Here is an 18,840-nt window from a genome sequence, read left to right as displayed (position 1 = left end):
GGCGGGCGGGAGGAAGCGGCCTGCCTCTGCCACCAAGAAGGCCTGGCTCGAGGTGGCAGAGGAGGTCACCTGCACCACCAACATATCGCCCACCTGCATACAGTGCAGGAGGAGCTTCAATGGCCTAAGTAGGTCAGCCAAAGTGAGTACACTTACTCATTCCCCTACACTCCGTCTGCCACATCACCGCCCCCACCCCACATCTCCTTCTGCACAGCCAACACTACTCTGTCACATCACTCCTCACACCCACTCAAACCTCATCCTCATCATACCTGCACTTACCCACCTCGCCAGTACTCATCCCGCCACTACCACTCAACCCAATCCTCATACAATCTCATGGCTCTATCTCACACTCACCCTCTCATGCATCACTTTCACGGTCAGCCTCACTCAACCTGCCATTACCTGTGCTGCAGCCACAGGGCATGCATCACATATGTGCAGTCGGAAGCGTAAGGCAAACGTGTCGCGAGCATGAAGGGGATGCACAAGGGTGTTTGAGGGTTTGTCATGGTTTTTACTTATATTTAATTTCTGATCAACTCACATTACATATTATATTGGCACCACTATTGCCGCGTCTTTGCGAATCTTGTCTGGTTTGTGCAATAATGCCCTTTCCTGAGGATCACAATGAAGACCCACAACTGATGCCACCCATTGTGTCACTGCAGAGTGGGTGTAGGTATATTTGCAGGGCTCTTTTGTGCAGACGACTGAGAGACGTCGGTGATGTCCCCGGTGGCACCCTGAAAGGATGCGGAGGAGAAGTTGTTGAGGGCAGTGGTGACTTTGACAGCGACAGGTAAGAAGATGGTGCTCAGGCCAGCCGGGAGCAGCTCGGCATGAAGGAGGCTGCAGATGTCCACGACTACATGTCGAGTGACTCTGAGCCTCCGTGTGCACTGCTGCTCAGAGAGGTCCAGGAAGCTGAGCCTTGGTCTGTAGACCCTGTGGTGAGGGTAGTGCCCACTGCGACGCATCTCTCTCTGCGGTTGCTCTCCCTCCTGCTGTGCAGGTGGATGTGTCACAGCACTGTGTTGTGGAGCTCCACATGTCAGAGGTGGATGGCGTGGCCGGCGAGGCTGGTGATACTGTTCGCCCTCCGAGGAGGTCATGAGTGCAGCTACGGCAGCCCCCATCCGGAAGATGTACATCTGAGGGGGTCGGCAAGGTAGGTACATGTCTCTGGACACCGGGGTAAGTGTGCAAGTTGGTGAATTTTGTTGTTAGGAGCAGGGTGGTGGAGGCCAATCTTTGTCCAAAGTGACAGAGTGGCCTCCTGCAATGAGTGAGGGTCTCCCCTCCCCACCTGTCAAATGGCCATTTGCAGGTGCCACAGGCTGATGGCTGCAACACGTCCATTTGAACTGGGAATGTTTCACCCAGTACGGGAAACAGTCTCAGTCAGTTGCAAAATCCGATCCCTGCTAAAATAACAGATCAATCAGGTCTGTAAACAACCTGAAGTACCTGTTCAAGTACTTCAAGTGGCACCCCGCTGGCTTTAATTGCCGGCGGGAGTCCCACATGCGGGGGCTGCGCGCGCATGTCAGCGCGTCAGTGGGGAAACCCGGAAGTGGGCAGGTTGGAGCCGGGCTCCCAACCGGCCCCGGGAATCCCCGATTTTCGCAGCCCCCCCCCGCCACGAACGCACCCGATTGCGGGTGCGAAAATCGAGCCCAGAAAGTTAGTCTGCAGGTACAGCAGACAATTAGGAAAGCAAATGGCCTGTTGGCCTTTATTGCAAGGAGGTTGGAGTACAAGAGTAATGAAGTCTTACTACAGTTGTGCAGGACTTCAGTGAGACCTCACGTGGAGTACTGCGTACAGTTTTGGGCTCCTTATCTAAGGAAGGATATACTTGCCTTGGAGGCGGTACAACAAAGGTTCACTAGATTAATTCCTGGGATGAGAGAGCTGTCCTATAAGGAGAGGTTGAGTAGAATGAACATAAGAAATAGGAGCAGGAGTAGGCCAATCGGCCCCTCGAGCCTGCTCCGCCATTCAATAAGATCATGGCTGATCTGATCCTAACCTCAAATCTAAAGAACACAAGAAGTAGGAGCAGGACCCGGCCACTCAGCCCCTGGGCCCGCTCCGCCACCCACAGGGCCTTGACCGATCCGAACTCAGCTTCATGTCCAATTTCCTGCCCGCTCCCCGAAACCCCTATTTCCCTTTACTTCTAGGAAACTGTCTATTGCTGTTTTAAATTTATTTAATGATGTAGCTTCCACAGCTTCCTGGGGCAGCAAATTCCACAGACCTACTACCCTCTGAGTGAAGAAGTTTCTCCTCATCTCAGTTTTGAAAGAGCAGCCCCTTATTCTAAGATTATGCCCCCTAGTTCTAGTTTCACCCATCCTTGGGAACATCCTTACCGCATCCACCCGATCAAGCCCCTTCACAATCTTATATGTTTCAATAAGATCGCCTCTCATTCTTCTCAACTCCAATGAGTAGAGTCCCAATCTATTCAACCTCTCCTCATATGTCCGCCCCCTCATCCCCGGGATTAACCGAGTGAACCTTCTTTGTACTGCCTCGAGAGCAAGTATGTCTTTTCTTAAGTATGGACACCAAAACTGTATGCAGTATTCCAGGTGCGGTCTCACCAATACCTTATATAACTGCAGCAATACCTCCCTGTTTTTATATTCTATCCCCCTAGCAATAAAAGCCAACATTCCGTTGGCCTTCTTGATCACCTGCTGCACCTGCATACTAACTTTTTGATTTTCTTGTACTAAGACCCCCAGATCCCTTTGTACTGCAGTACTTTCCAGTTACACGCCATTAAGATAATAACTTGCTCTCTGATTTTTCCTGCCAAAGTGCATAACCTCACATTTTCCAATATTGTATTGCATCTGCCAAATCTCCGCCCACTCACCCAGCCTGTTTATATCCCCTTGTAGGTTTTTTATGTCGTCCTCACTCTCTACTTTCCCTCCCATCTTTGTATCATCTGCAAACTTTGATATGTTACACTCGGTCCCCTCTTCCAAATCGTTAATATAGATTGTAAAGAGTTGGGGACCCAGCACCGACCCCTGCGGAACACCACTGGCTACTGGTTGCCAGTCCGAGAATGAACCATTTATCCCAACTCTCTGCTTCCTGTTAGATAACCAATCCTCCACCCATGCCAGAATATTACCCCCAATCCAGTGATTCTTTATCTTGAGCAATAATCTTTTATGTGGCACCTTGTCGAATGCCTTCTGGAAGTCTAAATACACTGTAGGGGGTGGTGGTGTGTGTCAGCTTCACCTCTGACTTCTGAGCAGTCCGAATCGCTCCCACTCCCTGGGTTCTAGACCTTGGACTTATTTGGGGGTTGTGACAAAGTGCAGCAGACAACTGGTTTTGGTGCAAGAAACTTTGACCTTTATTCAAGAGAGGAAATACAACACAATAATCTTAACGCTCTAAGAAAATGGGGAACACTTCAGTACACGCGAGGGAAATTACAGTAGAAGGATACCTCACCCCTCCCAATCCCACTGTACTAGCTAGGTTGGACTCTAAAGGACCAGGGATAATGCTCACCAAACGAAACCTTGACAGTAATTCACCCAGAGGTAAGTCAGAAATAGATTGTAGAGTGAAAACTTTGCGGATCTTCGGTTTTCTCCCGAGTTGGTTTTCTTTGGTCGCGGTGGCTCAATATTACCCGGTTGGTTGGTGGCAATATTCGGTTGGCTGTTTCGTAAGGCCCTTGTTGCCGCGAGGTGTCTGACGGTCACTGGGACTGTTGCTCTGGTTTCTTCTTGTGTGTCGGCGTGCTTCTAGAGCTGCTGACCTTCCCTGTCGAACTGCTTTCCTTGTTGTCTGCTGGAAACTGCTCTTCTTTCCAGACACAGGCAGAACCAAGACAAGCAGCCCACCAGAGCCAGCAAGCCAGAGAGAGAGAGAGAGAAAGAGCTTTCGCCTTGTGGATGTCTCTCTTACAATGCACTGTTTAAACAGTTCTTACCAAGTTCTTAAGAATCTTTGATGGTTTTTTTTGATGGTCCCAATCATATTGCAAATTGCTTCTCCCAATGGGTCATTGTTTTAATTCTGATTTAGAGCTTGTCACATAAGGCTTCCTTTTGTATCCAACGTCCTAGGTGTTGATGGTTTTGCTTTAAAACAAAGACATGGCCCCACCATTATCTGGAAAAGTTGCCTCTTTCAATGGGAGTGATTGTCGACCCCCTGCTGTCCGTTTTGCATTAAAACAGAGACATGTCTGAAGCTCCACGGTGTTTGTTTTGTTGATTTCGTCTGGTGACCTCTCAACTATCCTTCCATTTTAGGTTTATAGTCAATTGCCAAAGTTTTCCCATACTCAGGGTTTTTTAGGGTTTTTCTCCGAGTTTTGGGGGATCTGTGAATTTTGAGAATCTTACAACACTACGTCCACTGGTTCCCCTTTATCCACCCTGTACATTATGTCCTCGAAGAACTCAAGCAAATTTGTCAGACATGACTTCCCCTTCATAAAGCCATGCTGACTTTGTCCTATTAAATTATGTTTATCTAAATGTTCTTCTACTGTCTCCTTAATAAAAGACTGCAAAATTTTACCCACCACAGATGTTAGGCTAACTGGTCTATAATTTCCAGCCTTCTGCCTACTACCCTTTTTAAATAAGGGTGTTACATTAGCAGTTTTCCAATCTGCCAGGACCTTTGCCGAGTCCAGACAATTTTGGAAAATTATTACCAAAGCATCCACAATCCCTACTGCCACTTCCCTCAAGACCCTAGGATGTAAGCCATCAGGTCCAGGAGATTTATCCGCCTTGAGTCCCATTATTTTACTGCGTACCAATTCCTTAGTGATTTTAATCGTATTTAGCTCCTCCCCCCCTAGAACCCCCTGTTTGTCCAGTGTTGGGATATTCTTAGTGTCCTCTACCGTAAAGACTGAAACAAAATATTTGTTCAGCATTTTTGCCATCTCCATGTTTCCCACCATTAATTTCCCGTTCTCATCCTCTAAGGGACCTACGTTTGCCTTAGCCACCCTTTTTCTTTTTATATAACTGTAGAAACTCTTGCTATCTGTTTTTATATTTTTTGCTAATTTATTTTCATAATCTATCTTCCCTTTCTTAATCAATCCTTTAGTTACCTTTTGCTGTCTTTTGAAGACTTCCCAATCTTCTATCCTCCCACTAAGTTTGGCCACCTTATATGTCCTCGGGCCTATACTCTCTGGAGTTTAGAAGAATGAGAGGTGATCTCATTGGAACATATAAGATTCTGAGAGGGCTTGACAGGGTAGACGCTGAGAGATTGTTTCTCCTGGCTAGATAGTCTAAAATTAGGGGGCATAATCACAGGATAAGGTGTTGGCCATTCAAGACTGAGATGAGGAGGAATTTCTTCATGCAGAGTGTTGTGAATCTTTGGTATTCTCTACCTCAGAGGGCTGTGGGTGCTGAGTCATTGAGTATATTCAAGGCTGAGATGGATAGATTTTTGGGCTCAAGGGGAATCAAGGGATATGGGAATAGGGCGGGAAAGTGGTGTTGAAGTCGAAGATCAGCCATGATCTTATTGAATGGCGGAGCAGGCTCAAGGGGCCGTATGGCCTACTCCTGCTCCTATTTCTTATGTTCTTATGAATGGGAAGCTTGGTACCAGTGTGATACCTGAAACAGGACACTAACAGTGCTCCATTGCCTTGCCTTATGATATTGCCATCAATACACTGCCTGCCCATCCTCAGCTTCATTGCACAACCTCTGGGATCCAAGTGGATCACATTCCCTGGTCTTCATCAGTGGCACAGCCTTCACTTTGTAGCCCTCTTTGCTTCATTAATGCTTTCATTGCAATTCACATTGAGTTCAAGAGTGATGTACTTAAGTCAGAAACTAGAGCCTTAAACTTAAATAAAGCCAATTACATAGGTATGAGGGGCGAGTTGGCTAGGGTTGATTGGGAAATTAGATTAAAAGGTATGACAGTAGATAAGCAATGGCGAGCATTTAAAGAAATATTTCATAATTCTTAACGAGTATACATTCCATTGAGAAATAAAAACTCCAGGGGAAAGGTGATCCATCCGTGGCTAACTAGAGAAGTTAAGGATAGTATTAGGTTAAAAGAAGAGGCTTACAATGTTGCCAAGAAGAATAGTAAGCCTGAGGATTGGGAAAGTTTTAGAAACCAGCAAAGGATGACCAAAAAATTGATAAAGAGGGAGAAAATTGAATATGAGATTAATCTAGCAAGAAATATAAAAGCAGAGATTCTACAAGTATGTAAAAAGGAAGAGATTAGCGAAAGAAAACGTGGGTCCCTTAGATGCTGAGACAGTAGAAATTATAATGGGGAATAAGGAAATGGCAGAGACTTGAACAAATATTTTATATCTGTCTTAACAGTAGAAGATACAAAATGCATACCAGAAATAGTGGGGAACCAAGGGTCTAATGAGAGTGAGGAACTTAAAGTAATTAATATTAGTAAAGAAAAAATACTGGAGAAATTAAGGGGACTAAAAGCTGACAAATCCCCTGGACCTGATGGCCTACATCCTCGGGTTTTAAAAGAGGTGGATGCATTGGTTATGATCTTCCAAAATTTTCTAGATTCTAAAACGGTCCCAGTGGATTGGAAGGTAACAAATGTAACCCCGCTATTCAAGAAAGGAGCGAACTACAGGAAAACAGGGAACTACAGGCCAGTTAGCCTGACATCGGTCGTCGGGAAAATGCTGGAATCTGTTATTAAAGAAGTGGTAACAGGGCATTTAGAAAATCATAATATGATTAGGCAGAGTCAACATGGTTTTGTGAAAGGGAAATCATGTTTGACAAATCTATTAGAGATTTTTGAGGATGTAACTAGCAGGGTCGATAAAGGGGAACCAGTGGATGTAGTATATTTAGATCTTCAAAAGGCATTCGATAAGGTGCCACACAAGAGGCTGTTACACAAGGTAAGGGCTCATGGGGTTGGGGGTAATATATTAGCATGGATAAAGGATTGGTTAACGACAGAAAACAGAGAGTGGAGATAAACAGGTCGTTTTCAGGTTGGCAGGCTGTAACTAGTGGGTTGCCACAAGGATCAGTGCTTGGGCCTCAGCTATTTACAATCTATATTAATGACTTGGATGAAGGGACCGAGTATAATGTATCCAAGTTTGCTGACAATACAAAGCTAGGTGGGAAAATAAGCAGTGAGGAGGACACAAAGAGTCTGCTCAGGGATATAGACAGGTTAAGTGAGTGGACAAGAAGGTGACAGATGGAGTATAATGTAGGGAAATGTGAGGTTATTCACTTTGGTAGAAAGAATAGAAAAACAGAATATTTTTTAAATGGTGAGAAACTATTAAATGTTGGCGTTCAGAGAGATTAGAATGTCTTTGTCCACGAAGCACAGAAAATTAACAGGCAGGTACAGCAAGCAATTAGGAAGGCAAATGGTATGTTGACCTTTATTGCAAGGGCGTTGGAGTAGAAGAGTAAGGAAGTCTTCTTACAATTGTACAGGCCTTTGGTGAGACCACACCTAGAATAATTCGTACAGTTTTGGTCTCCTTACGTAAGGAAGGATATATTTGTCTTAGAGGCGGTGCAACGAAGGTTAACTAGATTGATTCCTGGGATGAAAGGGCTATCCTATGAGGAGAAATTGAGAAGAATGGGCCTATACTCTCTGCAGTTTAGAAGAATGAGAGGTGATCTCGTATAAAATTCTTAGAGGGCTTGACAGCGTAGATGCTGAGAGGTTGTTTCCACTGGCTGGAGAGTCTCGAACTAGGAGGCATCTCAGGATAAGTGGCAGACTGAGATGAGGAGGAATTTCTTCATTGAGAGGGTTGTGAATATTTGGAATTCTCTACCCCAGAGGATTGTGGATGCTCAGTCATTGAGTATATTCAAGGCTGAGATCGATAGATTTTTGGACTCTAGGGGAATCAAGGGATATGGGGATCATGCGGGAAAGTGGAGTTGAGGTTGAAGATCAGCCATGATCTTATTGAAAGGTGGAGCAGGCTCGAGGGGCCATATGGCCTATTCCTATTTCCTATGTTCTTATGTTCTCTCCCCTCTTTCACCAGCCTCCTGATAACACTGACTGTCTCTGTAGCCATCTCCTGCTCACTGTCGACCCTCCCATTGTCTTGGGATGTTTGGGTCCCATGATCGGTGCTGTATAATGTCAGTGGATGTGGCTAGTAAGAGCGCAGCATTAACGGTATTTCGTATGTTGCCTCTCACCAGGATTCTAACTATGTTGTAGCGGTGAAGAGTCACATCACCAATGACAGCTCCTTCCTAAGATTCCACAAGGGAGACATCATCCGTTTGCAGCCAATGGAAGGTCTGGAGGAAGGTCAGAGTGTGTGGAACACTAATTATTCATTCCTAGGGCTCCAGTAAGGAATGGCACAGATAATTCCAAGATTTTGTCTCTAAACTTGAGTGCCTGAAATGATTGTAAATAACTAGATGGTTAAATGGGCCACTTTGTGTGGTACTGAAACACACACTGCTGGAAAGTCCCACATTCAGTCGCTGGTCTGTGCCGAGTCAGCGGATCTCATTGGTCTCAATGCATCCGTCTAGAGAGCAGGATTTCCTGCCCCGATCAGCTCCCCACTGGGAAATGTACATGTCTGGAAATCCAACAGATTCACCCCCATAGTCAATAGTCCACTGACACTGTCCAGGCTCATACATGAAGAATGGGCTTTGGGTGGAGTCCTGGATGGGTGGAAGTGTCTGTGGAATTCTATCCCAGCAAGAGACAGCACCATCAGACAGGATAGAAAGTGGAAAACAGATTGGATCATGTGTCTGTCGATCTCCTTGCCTTGCGTCTCACTGTTCCTTAGTCTATGGGACTGTTGGGGCTACACCATCAGTAGTGAGATCTGGGGGGAGATCGAGCGATGGTGGTTTCACCCGCCCCCCCCACCCCGGGTCTCTGGGATTGAGTGATGGTGGTTTCACCCCGCCCCCCACCCCGGGTCTCTGGGGATCGAGCGAGGGATGGGATTCTCAGCTTTGTGTTCTGTTTCTGCTTACTTACTGTTCCCATGACGCTTTGCGACTGCCCTCACAGACCATTGCTACGGCTGCATAGTCAGAAAGAAGGTGATGTACCTGGAGGAGTTAAAGAAATACGTCCCTGATTTTGGTGGGTTTGAAGCAGACTGCCCGTTTGTTTCTTTGCTTGTTTCTTTGCTCGTTTGCTTGTTTCTTTGCTCGTTTGCTTGTTTCTTTGCCATGATTAACCCGCCTCCCTTTGGGTGTTGATTTTTGTCACATTAAGAAATTGGAAGGGGTTCCCTTCTCCCTATTGGCTGAGTTGGTAAGTGTAGGGACCAATCCAGTGCCCGACCTGACCACAGTTGGAGAGACACCGACCACAGCTGGAGAGTGTGTGTGTGTGTGTGTGTGTGTGTGTGGAGATCGGATTGAGCTGAGCTGTGCTCACGATGGCCAATTAGCCAGCTGGAAAGATACTAAAGAATTTCCAGTATCGGTGCAACCAGGCGAGGAGAGGAGAAATCTGGACAAACTATCATCCATGTTTGCAGACATACTAACCCTATTATTTTACTGCATTAATGCTCCATCTGACTGCATTAATACTCCATCTCGCTGCATTCAAAATTTGCAGATGACACAAAACTTGGAAGGGTAGTAAACAGCGAAGAGGATAGTGATAGACTTCAAGAGGATATAGACAGGCTGGTGGAATGGGCAGACATGTGGCAGATGAAATTTAATGCAGAAAAATGTGAGGTGATGTATCTCACTGCATTAAAGCTACATCGCGCGATGTTAATGCTCCACCTCGCCGCGTCAATGCTCCACCTCACTATTACTACTCCATCTTGCTGCATCGATACTCCATCTCGCTGCATCGATACTCCGTCTCGCTATTACTACTCCTTCTCACTGTGTTAATGCTCCATCTCTCTGCGTTACTGCTGCTTCTCACTGTTAACATTCCTTCTCACTGCATTTATGCTCCATCCCACTGCATTAATACTCCATCTCGCTATTACTACTCCTTCTCACTGTGTTACTGCTGCTTCTCACTGTTAACATTCCTTCTCACTGTTACAGCTCCATCTCGCTGCATTAATGCTCCACCTCACCGTGTTAATACTCCATCCCGCTGTGCTCATACTCCTTCTCACTATTACTACTCCTTCTCACTGTGTTAATGCTCCATCTCGCTGTGTTACTGTTACTCCTGTTAACAATCCTTCTCACAGGAGATTTGATAGAGGTATTCAAAATCACGTAGGGTCTAGACAGAGTAGATAGAGAGAAACTGTTCCCGTTGGTGGACGGGTCAAGAACCAGAGGACATAGATTTCAGGTGATTGGCAAAAGAACCAAAGGTGACATGAGGAAAAACTGTTAACTATCCTTCTCACTGTTACTGCTCCTTCTCGCTGCGTTAATGTTCCATCTCGTCGCGTTAATACTCCATCTCGCCGCGTTAATACTCCATTGCATTGTGTTACAGCTTCTCCTCACTGTTAATACTCCTTCTTGCTGTGTGGACTCCCCATTTGTTGTGTTGTCACTCCATTGTCTTCGGACTGCCCCAGCTGTTTGGCTGTCGGTCTGAGTTGTGTAAACATGGTTTGCTAATGTTTCTATCTGCGGGTTGGAGACCTGGTGTGTGCATGTTTGAACCTCAGTGCTCATTGAGGCTGTGTCTATTTTAAATCCAGAGCTGGCACATTATATATCAAATATAGAAAGAAAAGCTAGAAGCAGTTAGTCTCAGTTAGGATCCAGAAGGGGAAACATCGGTTAGTGTTTGTTGGAGTTGATGTTCCAGGCGATGGGACCATCTGAAACACTAACCCTGGGTTATAGACCATGACTGAACTGCTGAATAATTGCAGTGTGTTGTGTTTTTAAATTGTGTTATTATATTGCAGAGGAGCGACTGAGCTGTGCTCTGTACGGAGCAGATATCAGGGCCAATCATTAGTTACAGCTTGGATTTGCTGCAGACTCTGGGCAGCAAACGAGGTGGAAATCTGTGGAAACCCACAGCCGCTAGTTACTTTGAAGCTGCTATCCCAAGCTTTTCTTTTGTTTCTTTTTAAATTGCAATTTTCTTTGGATGGATTTTTAACGTACTCATTGAGGTCGGAGATTTACGGTTAGAAATTGAACCCAGTGTCAGTGTCAAACACTCGCAGGGCAGGTACAGCACAGGTTAGATACAGAGTAAAGCTCCCTCTACACTGTCGCATCAAACACTCCCAGGGCAGGTACAGCACAGGTTAGATACAGAGTAAAGCTCCCTCTACACTGTCCCATCAAACACTGTCAGTGACAACAACCAGGGTGAACAACCGATTGGTTGCTGTTTGTACAAACATTCGATCGCCAGCTCCACATCAATGTGTGTGTTGTTCTGGGATGAGGAGCTGGTTGGATTGGAGGGAGGAAGTTTCCTGCTAACCCACCTCCTAGTGGCCAATCTGGAAATGACATTCTGCAGAAGCCTTTGAGCTGCAGATCTTATGTCAGAGCTGGAACCGGAGAGGGTCACCAAGCTGTTTCAGCTCATGGACCAGTGTTTAAAACCTGCCCAAACTGAGTCCCATTCCCAGCACTGAAATTCCTTACCTTGAGCTCAAAATACATTGTATGAATGAACATAACTGAAAGATATGAAGATCTCTGTCCACAGGATACAAAGGACAGCTGGAAATGATGAACCTTTGCGTGTTTTGGATAGGGTGGAAGTTTGGCGCTTTCCACGGCAGGTCTGGGCTATTCCCCCTGGAATTTGTGCAGCCTGTGGCCGCTCCAGACTTTATTCATCTGAGCACTGACAAGAGAGAAGAACCAAAGGGCAAAGTGGCAGCTTCCAGCTCGGCAGCTGTGGCTGCAGCTGTTGGATCGAGTGCAGCAGCAGAGGAACTCGACCGAAAGACAGAGGTGTGGAATTTATTCCCTGGCCTTTCACTCCATTCCATTTTTCTGCACTGTTGTTCTTGCCTCTTTGTGTTTGCCAATATTATATTGATCACTTAAAGGAGAGGGGCTATCTTCATCGACTGGCCAAGGACCACATGCTCATTTCTTTTAACCTGGCAGTGACATCATGTGCAGGGCAGTGGAATAATCTGCTTGAGTTGTGGTGACGATTGTATTGCAAAGAAACAAACGGGTCTGAGCAAACAATCAGATGGCACTTCGGACCAACCTTTCCCCATCCAACTCTCTTATTTAGTTCTTGCACTTTAGACCTGGAGCTTCTCTTCGTAAGGATTCATTTGTTCTTAGAATAAATTACAGACAAGTTGGCAAAAGATTATCAGCATCAAAAGTGGTTACTCAGCTCCCCCGGGTTAACGCAGCAATGAACAGAGATCCCAGGCTTGATTACCAATCTACGCTGAGTTACCAGATCTCAATCTCGGCAGCACCCGCAATTCTACAACTCGCTTGAGTCCCATGGCCTAGGGAGGTATAAAATCAACCAGGGTAAATGGATACGATATAATTGCGATTACGGAGACATGGTTGCAAGGTGACCAAGGCTGGGAGCTGAATATCCAAGGGTATTCGATATTTAGGAAGGACAGGCAAAAAGGAAAAGGAGGTGGTGTGGCATTGTTAGTTAAGGATGAAATCAGAGCAATAGTGAGAAAGGATATTGGCTCAGAAAATCAAGATGTAGAATCAGTCTGGGTGGAGTTAAGAAGCACCAAGGGGCAGAAAACACTGGTGGGAGTTGTCTATAGGCCTCCAAACAGTAGTGGTAATGTAGGGGACGGCATCAAACAGGAAATTAGAGATGCATGTAACAAGGGTACTACAGTAATCATGGATGACTTTAATCTGCATATAGATTGGCCAAACCAAATTAGCAATAATACTGTGGAGCATGAATTCCTGGAGTGTGTACGAGATGGGTTTTTAGACCAGTACATTGAGGAGCCAACCAGGGAACAGGCTATCCTAGATTGGGTATTGTGCAATGAGGAGGGGTTAATTAATAAACTTGTTGTGTGGGGTCCTTTAGGGAGGATTGACCATAACATGATAGAATTCTTCATTAAGGTGGAAAGTGAAGAAGTCCAATCCGAAACTAGGGTCCTAAATCTAAACAAAGGAAACTACGAAGGTATGAGGAGTGAGTTGGCTATGATAGATTGGGAAGCTTCATTAAAAGGCATGATGGTGGATAGGCAATGGCTAACATTTAAGGAACGAATGCATGAATTGCAACAGTTATACGTTCCTTTCTGGCACAAAAACACAAAAGGAAAAGCAGCCCAACCATGGCTAACAAAAGAAATTAAGGATAATATTAGATCCAAAGAGGAGTCATATAAAGTTGCCAGAAAAAAGTAGCAAGCCTGAGGATTGGGAGCAGTTTAGAATTCAGCAAAAAAGGACAAGAGATTGATTAAGAGGGGAAAAATAGAGCATGAGAGTAAACTTGCAAGGAACATAAAAGTGGATTGTAAAAGCTTCTACAGTATGTAAAAAGAAAAAGATTAGTGAAGACAAATGTAGGTCCCTTAGAGTCAAAAATGGGAGAATTTATGATGGGGAACAAGGAAATGGCAGAGCAATTAAACAAATACTTTGGTTCTGTCTTCACGGAAGAGGATACAAATAACTTCCCAGAAATGCTAGGGAACCAAGGGACTAGCGAGAAGGAGGAATTAAGGGAAATTAGTATTAGTAAAAAAATAGTGCTGGAGAAATTAATGGGACTGAAAGCCGATAAATCTCCAGGGCCTGATAATCTGCATCCCAGAGTACTAAAAGAGGTAACCATGGAAATAGTGGATGCATTAGTTGTCATCTTCCAAAATTCTATAGATTATGGAACAGTTCCTACAGATTGGAGGGTGGCAAATGTAACCCCACTATTTAAGAAAGGAGGGAGAGAGAGAAAATAGGGAACTATAGACTGGTTAGCCTAACATCAGTAGTATGGAAAATGCTAGAGTCTATCATAAAGGATGTGATAACAGGACACTTCGAAAATATCAACGGGATTAGACAAAGTCAACATGGATTTATGAAAGGGAAATCATGTTTGACAAACCTACTGGAGTTTTTTGAGGATGTAATTGGTAGAATAGATAAGGGAGAACCAGTGGATGTGGTTTATTTGGATTTTCAGAAGGCCTTTGATAAAGTCCCACATAAGAGGTTAGTGTGCAAAATTAAAGCACATGGGATTGGGGGTAATATGGCATGGATTGAAAATTGGTTAACAGACAGGAAACAGAGAGTAGGAATAAATGGATCTTTTTGGGTGGCAGGCAGTGACTATTGGGGTACCGCAGGGACTGCTTGGGCCCCAGCTATTCACAATATATATCAATGATTTGGATGAGGGAACCAAATGTAATATTTCCAGGTTTGCTGACGACACAAAACTAGGTGGGATCGTGAGTTGTGAGGAGGATGCAAAGAGGCTTCAAGGCGATTCAGACAAATTGAGTGAGTGGGCAAATACATGGCAGATGCAGTATAATGTGGATAAATGTGAAGTTATCCACTTCGAAAGGAAAAACAGAAAGGCAGATCATTATTTAAATGGTGATAGATTGGGAAATGTTGATGTACAAAGGGACCTGGGTGTCCTTGTACACCAGTCACTGAAAGCAAACATGCAGGTGCAGCAAGCAGTTTTTTTTTTATTCGTTCATGGGATGTGGACGGCGCTGGCGAGGCCAGCATCTATTGCCCATCCCTAATTGCCCTTGAGAAGGTGGTGGTGAGCCGCCTTCTTGAACCACTGCAGTCCGTGTGAGGTTTTCCCACAGTGCTGGTAGGAAGGGAGTTCCAGGATTTTGACACAGCGACAACGAAGTTAGGAAGGCCAATGGTATGTTGGCCTTCATTGCAAGAGGATTTGAGTACAGGTGCAAGGATGTCTTACTGCAGTTATACAGGGCCTTGGTGAGACTACACCTGGAGTATTGTGTGCAGTTTTGGTCTCCTTACCTAAGAAAGGATATGCTTGCCAAAGAGGGAGTGCAGTGAAGGTTCACCAGACTGATTCCTGAGATGGCTGTCGTATGAGGAGAGATTGGGTCGACTCGGCCTATATTCACTCGAGTTTAGAAGAATGAAAGAGGATTTCATTGAAACCATAAGAGATAGGAGCAGGAATAGGCCATTCAGCCCCACGAGCCTAATCTGCCATTTAATGAGATCATGGCTGATCTGATTTTTACCTCAACTCCACTTTCCTGCCTTTTCCCCATATCCTTTGACTCCCTTGCTGATCAAAAATTTGTCTAACTCAGCCTTGAATGTATTCAGTGACTCAGCCTCCACAGCTTTTGGGGTAAAGAATTCCAAAGATTCGCAACCCTCTGGGAGAAGAAATTCCTCCTCATTTCCATCTTAAACGGGCGACCTCTTATTCTGTGACTATGCCCCCTAGTTTTAGATTCCCCCATCAGGAGTAACATCCTCTCAGCATCTACCCTAATCGAGTCCCCTCAGAATCTTGTCGATTTCAATAAGGTCAGAGAGTCATAGAGTTATACAGCACGGATAGAGGCCCTTCGGCCCATCGTGTCCGTGCCGGCCATCAAGCCCAGTCTAATCTAATCCCATATTCCAGCATTTGGTCCGTAGCCTTGTATGCTATGGCATTTCAAGTGCTCATCCAAATGCTTCTTGAATGTTGTGAGGGTTCCTGCCTCCACAACCCTCTCAGGCAGTGAGTTCCAGACTCCAACCACCCTCTGGGTGAAAAAGTTCTTTCTCAAATCCCCTCTAAACCTCCCGCCTTTAACCTTGAATCTATGCCCCCTTGTTATAGAACCCTCAACGAAGGGAAAAAGCTCCTGAGTATCCATCCTATCTGTGCCCCTCATAATTTTGTACACCTCAATCATGTCCCCCCTCAGCCTCCTCTGCTCCAAGGAAAACAAACCCAATCTTCCCAGTCTCTCTTCATAGCTGAAGCGCTCCAGCCCTGGTAACATCCTGGTGAATCTCCTCTGCACCCTCTCCAAAGCGATCACATCCTTCCTGTAGTGCGGCGACCAGAACTGCACACAGTACTCCAGCTGTGGCCTAACCAGTGTTTTATACAACTCCATCATAACCTCCTTGCTCTTATATTCTATGCCTCGGCTAATAAAGGCAAGTATCCCATATGCCTTCTTTACCACCTTATCTACCTGTTCCGCCGCCTTCAGGGATCTGTGAATTTGCACACCAAGATCCCTCTGACCCTCTGTCTTGCCTAGGGTCCTCCCATTCATTGTGTATTCCCTTGCCTTGTTAGTCCCTCCAAAGTGCATCACCTCGCACTTTTCCGGGTTAAATTCCATTTGCCACTGTTCCGCCCATCTGACCAACCCATCTATATCGTCCTGCAGACTGAGGCTATCCTCCTCGCTATTTACCACCCTACCAATTTTTGTATCATCAGCGAACTTACTGATCATACCTTTTACATTCATATCCAAGTCGTTAATGTAGACCACAAACAGCAAGGGCCCCAGCACAAATCCCTGTGGTACCCCACTGGCCACAGGCTTCCAGTCACAAAAACAACCTTCGACCATCACCCTCTGCCTTCTGCCACTAAGCCAGTTTTGTATCCAAAGTGCCAAGGCACCCTGGACTCCATGGGCTCGTACCTTCTTGACCAGTCTCCTGTGCGGGACTTTATCGAAGGCCTTACTGAAATCCATGTATACCACATCCACTGCGTTACCCTCATCCACACGCCTAGTCACCCCCTCAAAAAATTCAATCAAATTAGTCAGACATGATCTTCCCTTGACAAAGCCATGTTGACTATCCCTGATTAATCCTTGCTTCTCCAAGTGGAGACTAATTTTGTCCTTCAGAATTTTTTCCAATAATTTTCCTACCACTGATGTTAGGCTCACTGGCCTGTAGTTCCCCGGTTTTTCCCTACTCCCCTTCTTGAATAATGGTACTACATTAGCGGTTCTCCAGTCCTCTGGCACATCCCCTGTGGCCAGAGAGGTTCTGAATATATGTGTTAGAGCCCCCGCAATCTCCTCCTTTGCCTCACACAGTAGCCTGGGATACATTTCGTCCGGGCCTAGGGATTTATCCATTTTTAGGCCTGCTAAAACCGCCAATACCTCCTCCCGCTCGATGTTAATATGTTCGAGTATATCACAGTCCCCCTATCGTATTTCTATGTCTACGTCGTCCTTCTCAATCGTGAAAACAGATGCAAAAAATTCATTTAGAACCCCTCCTACATCTTCCGGCTCCACACACAGATTGCCATTTTTGTCCCTAATGGGCCCTATTTTTTCCCTAGTTATCCTCTTACCCTTAATATACTTATAAAACATCTTAGGATTTTCCTTTATTTTGCTCGCCAGTGTTTTTTCATGGCCCCTCCTTGATCTCCTAATTTCCTTTTTAAGTATCCCCCTGCACTTTTTGTACTCCTCGAGGGCTTCCTCCGTCCTTAGCCTTTTGTATCTGCCAAAAGCCCTCCTTTTTTTCCTAATCCATTCTCGTATATCCCCTGACATCCAAGGTTCCCTGGAGTTCTTGGAACCACCCTTGACCTTTACGGGAACATGTTGCCATTGTATGGTCTCAATCTCCCTTCTGAAAGACTCCCATTGCTCCGATGCGGATTTTCCTACAAGCAGCTGATCCCAGTCCATTTTGGCCAGATCCTGCCTTATCCTATTAAAATCGGCCTTCCCCCAATTTAGAACCTTTATTTCCGGCCCCTCCCTGTCCTTTTCCATGACCACCTTAAATCTCACTGAATTATGGTCACTGTCACCAAAGTGCTCACCTACTAGCACTTCTTCCACTTGGCCGGCCACATTCCCTAGAATTAGGTCCAGTACCGCCCCCTCTCTTGTAGGACTTTCTACATGCTGGCTCAAAAAGCTCTCCTGGATGCACGTTAAGAATTTTGTACCCTCTAAGCCTTTTACACTCTGAGTATCCCAGTTAATATTGGGGAAGTTGAAATCCCCCACTATTATTACCCTATTATTTGCACAATTTTCTGAGATTTGCCTACATATCTGTTCCTCTATCTCCCCCTGACTGTTTGGGGGTCTATAGTACACTCCCATCAAAGTGCTTGCCCCCTTTTTGTTTTTAAGCTCCACCCATATGGCCTCATTTGAGGAACCTGCTAATATATCATCCCTCCTTATGGCAGTAATTGATTCTTTAATTAATATTGCGACCCCCCCTCCTCTTATACCTCCCCCTCTGTCTCGCCTGAAGATTCTGTACCCCGGAATATTGAGCTGCCAGTCTTGCCCCTCCCTCAACCATGTCTCTGTGACAGCAACAATGTCATACTCCCATGTGTTTATCAACACCTTCAGTTCATCCACCTTATTTGCAAGACTCCTTGCATTAAAATAGATGCCATCCAGCCTTGCTCTTACATATTTGCCCTGTCTTCCAAGCTGACTTGTTTTTTTCTCAATATTTGGCTGCACATCACCCCCTATTGTAGCTCCACTCTGTATCCCATCCCCCTGCCAAGTTAGTTTAAACCCCCCCCAACAGTGCTAGCAAACCTCCCCACGAGGATATTTGTCCCGCTCTGGTTCAGATGCAACCCGTCCGACTTGTACAAGTCCCACCTTCCCCAGAAGCAGGCCCTGTGATCCAGGAAACTGAAACCCTCCCTCCTGCACCAACTCTTTAGCCACGCATTCATCTGTTCTATCCTCCTATTTCTATACTCACTAGCCCGTGGCACTGGGAGTAATCCAGAGATTACAACCTTTGAGGTCCTGCTCTTTAATCTGCTACCTAGCTCCCTAAATTCTTGATGCAGGACCTCATCTCCCTTCCTACCTATGTC

At 45.5% G+C, this 18,840-nt stretch overlaps 1 protein-coding gene across 1 annotated transcript in view; it reads left to right on the top strand.

Moving 5' to 3' along the window:
• myo15aa (myosin XVAa) overlaps window positions 1–18,840 on the top strand; it is a 221,181-nt gene that overhangs the window by 135,627 nt on the left and 66,714 nt on the right. The window contains exons 46-48 of the mRNA XM_068003761.1: window positions 8,247–8,364; window positions 9,091–9,165; window positions 11,749–11,951. Coding sequence (XP_067859862.1) covers window positions 8,247–8,364; window positions 9,091–9,165; window positions 11,749–11,951 — 396 coding nt within the window. The remainder of the gene's footprint in view (window positions 1–8,246; window positions 8,365–9,090; window positions 9,166–11,748; window positions 11,952–18,840) is intronic.

Source organism: Heptranchias perlo, chromosome 22, assembly GCF_035084215.1.
Source record: "Heptranchias perlo isolate sHepPer1 chromosome 22, sHepPer1.hap1, whole genome shotgun sequence".
Taxonomy (NCBI): domain Eukaryota; kingdom Metazoa; phylum Chordata; class Chondrichthyes; order Hexanchiformes; family Hexanchidae; genus Heptranchias; species Heptranchias perlo.
This window is presented reverse-complemented; position numbering and strand designations above follow the sequence as displayed.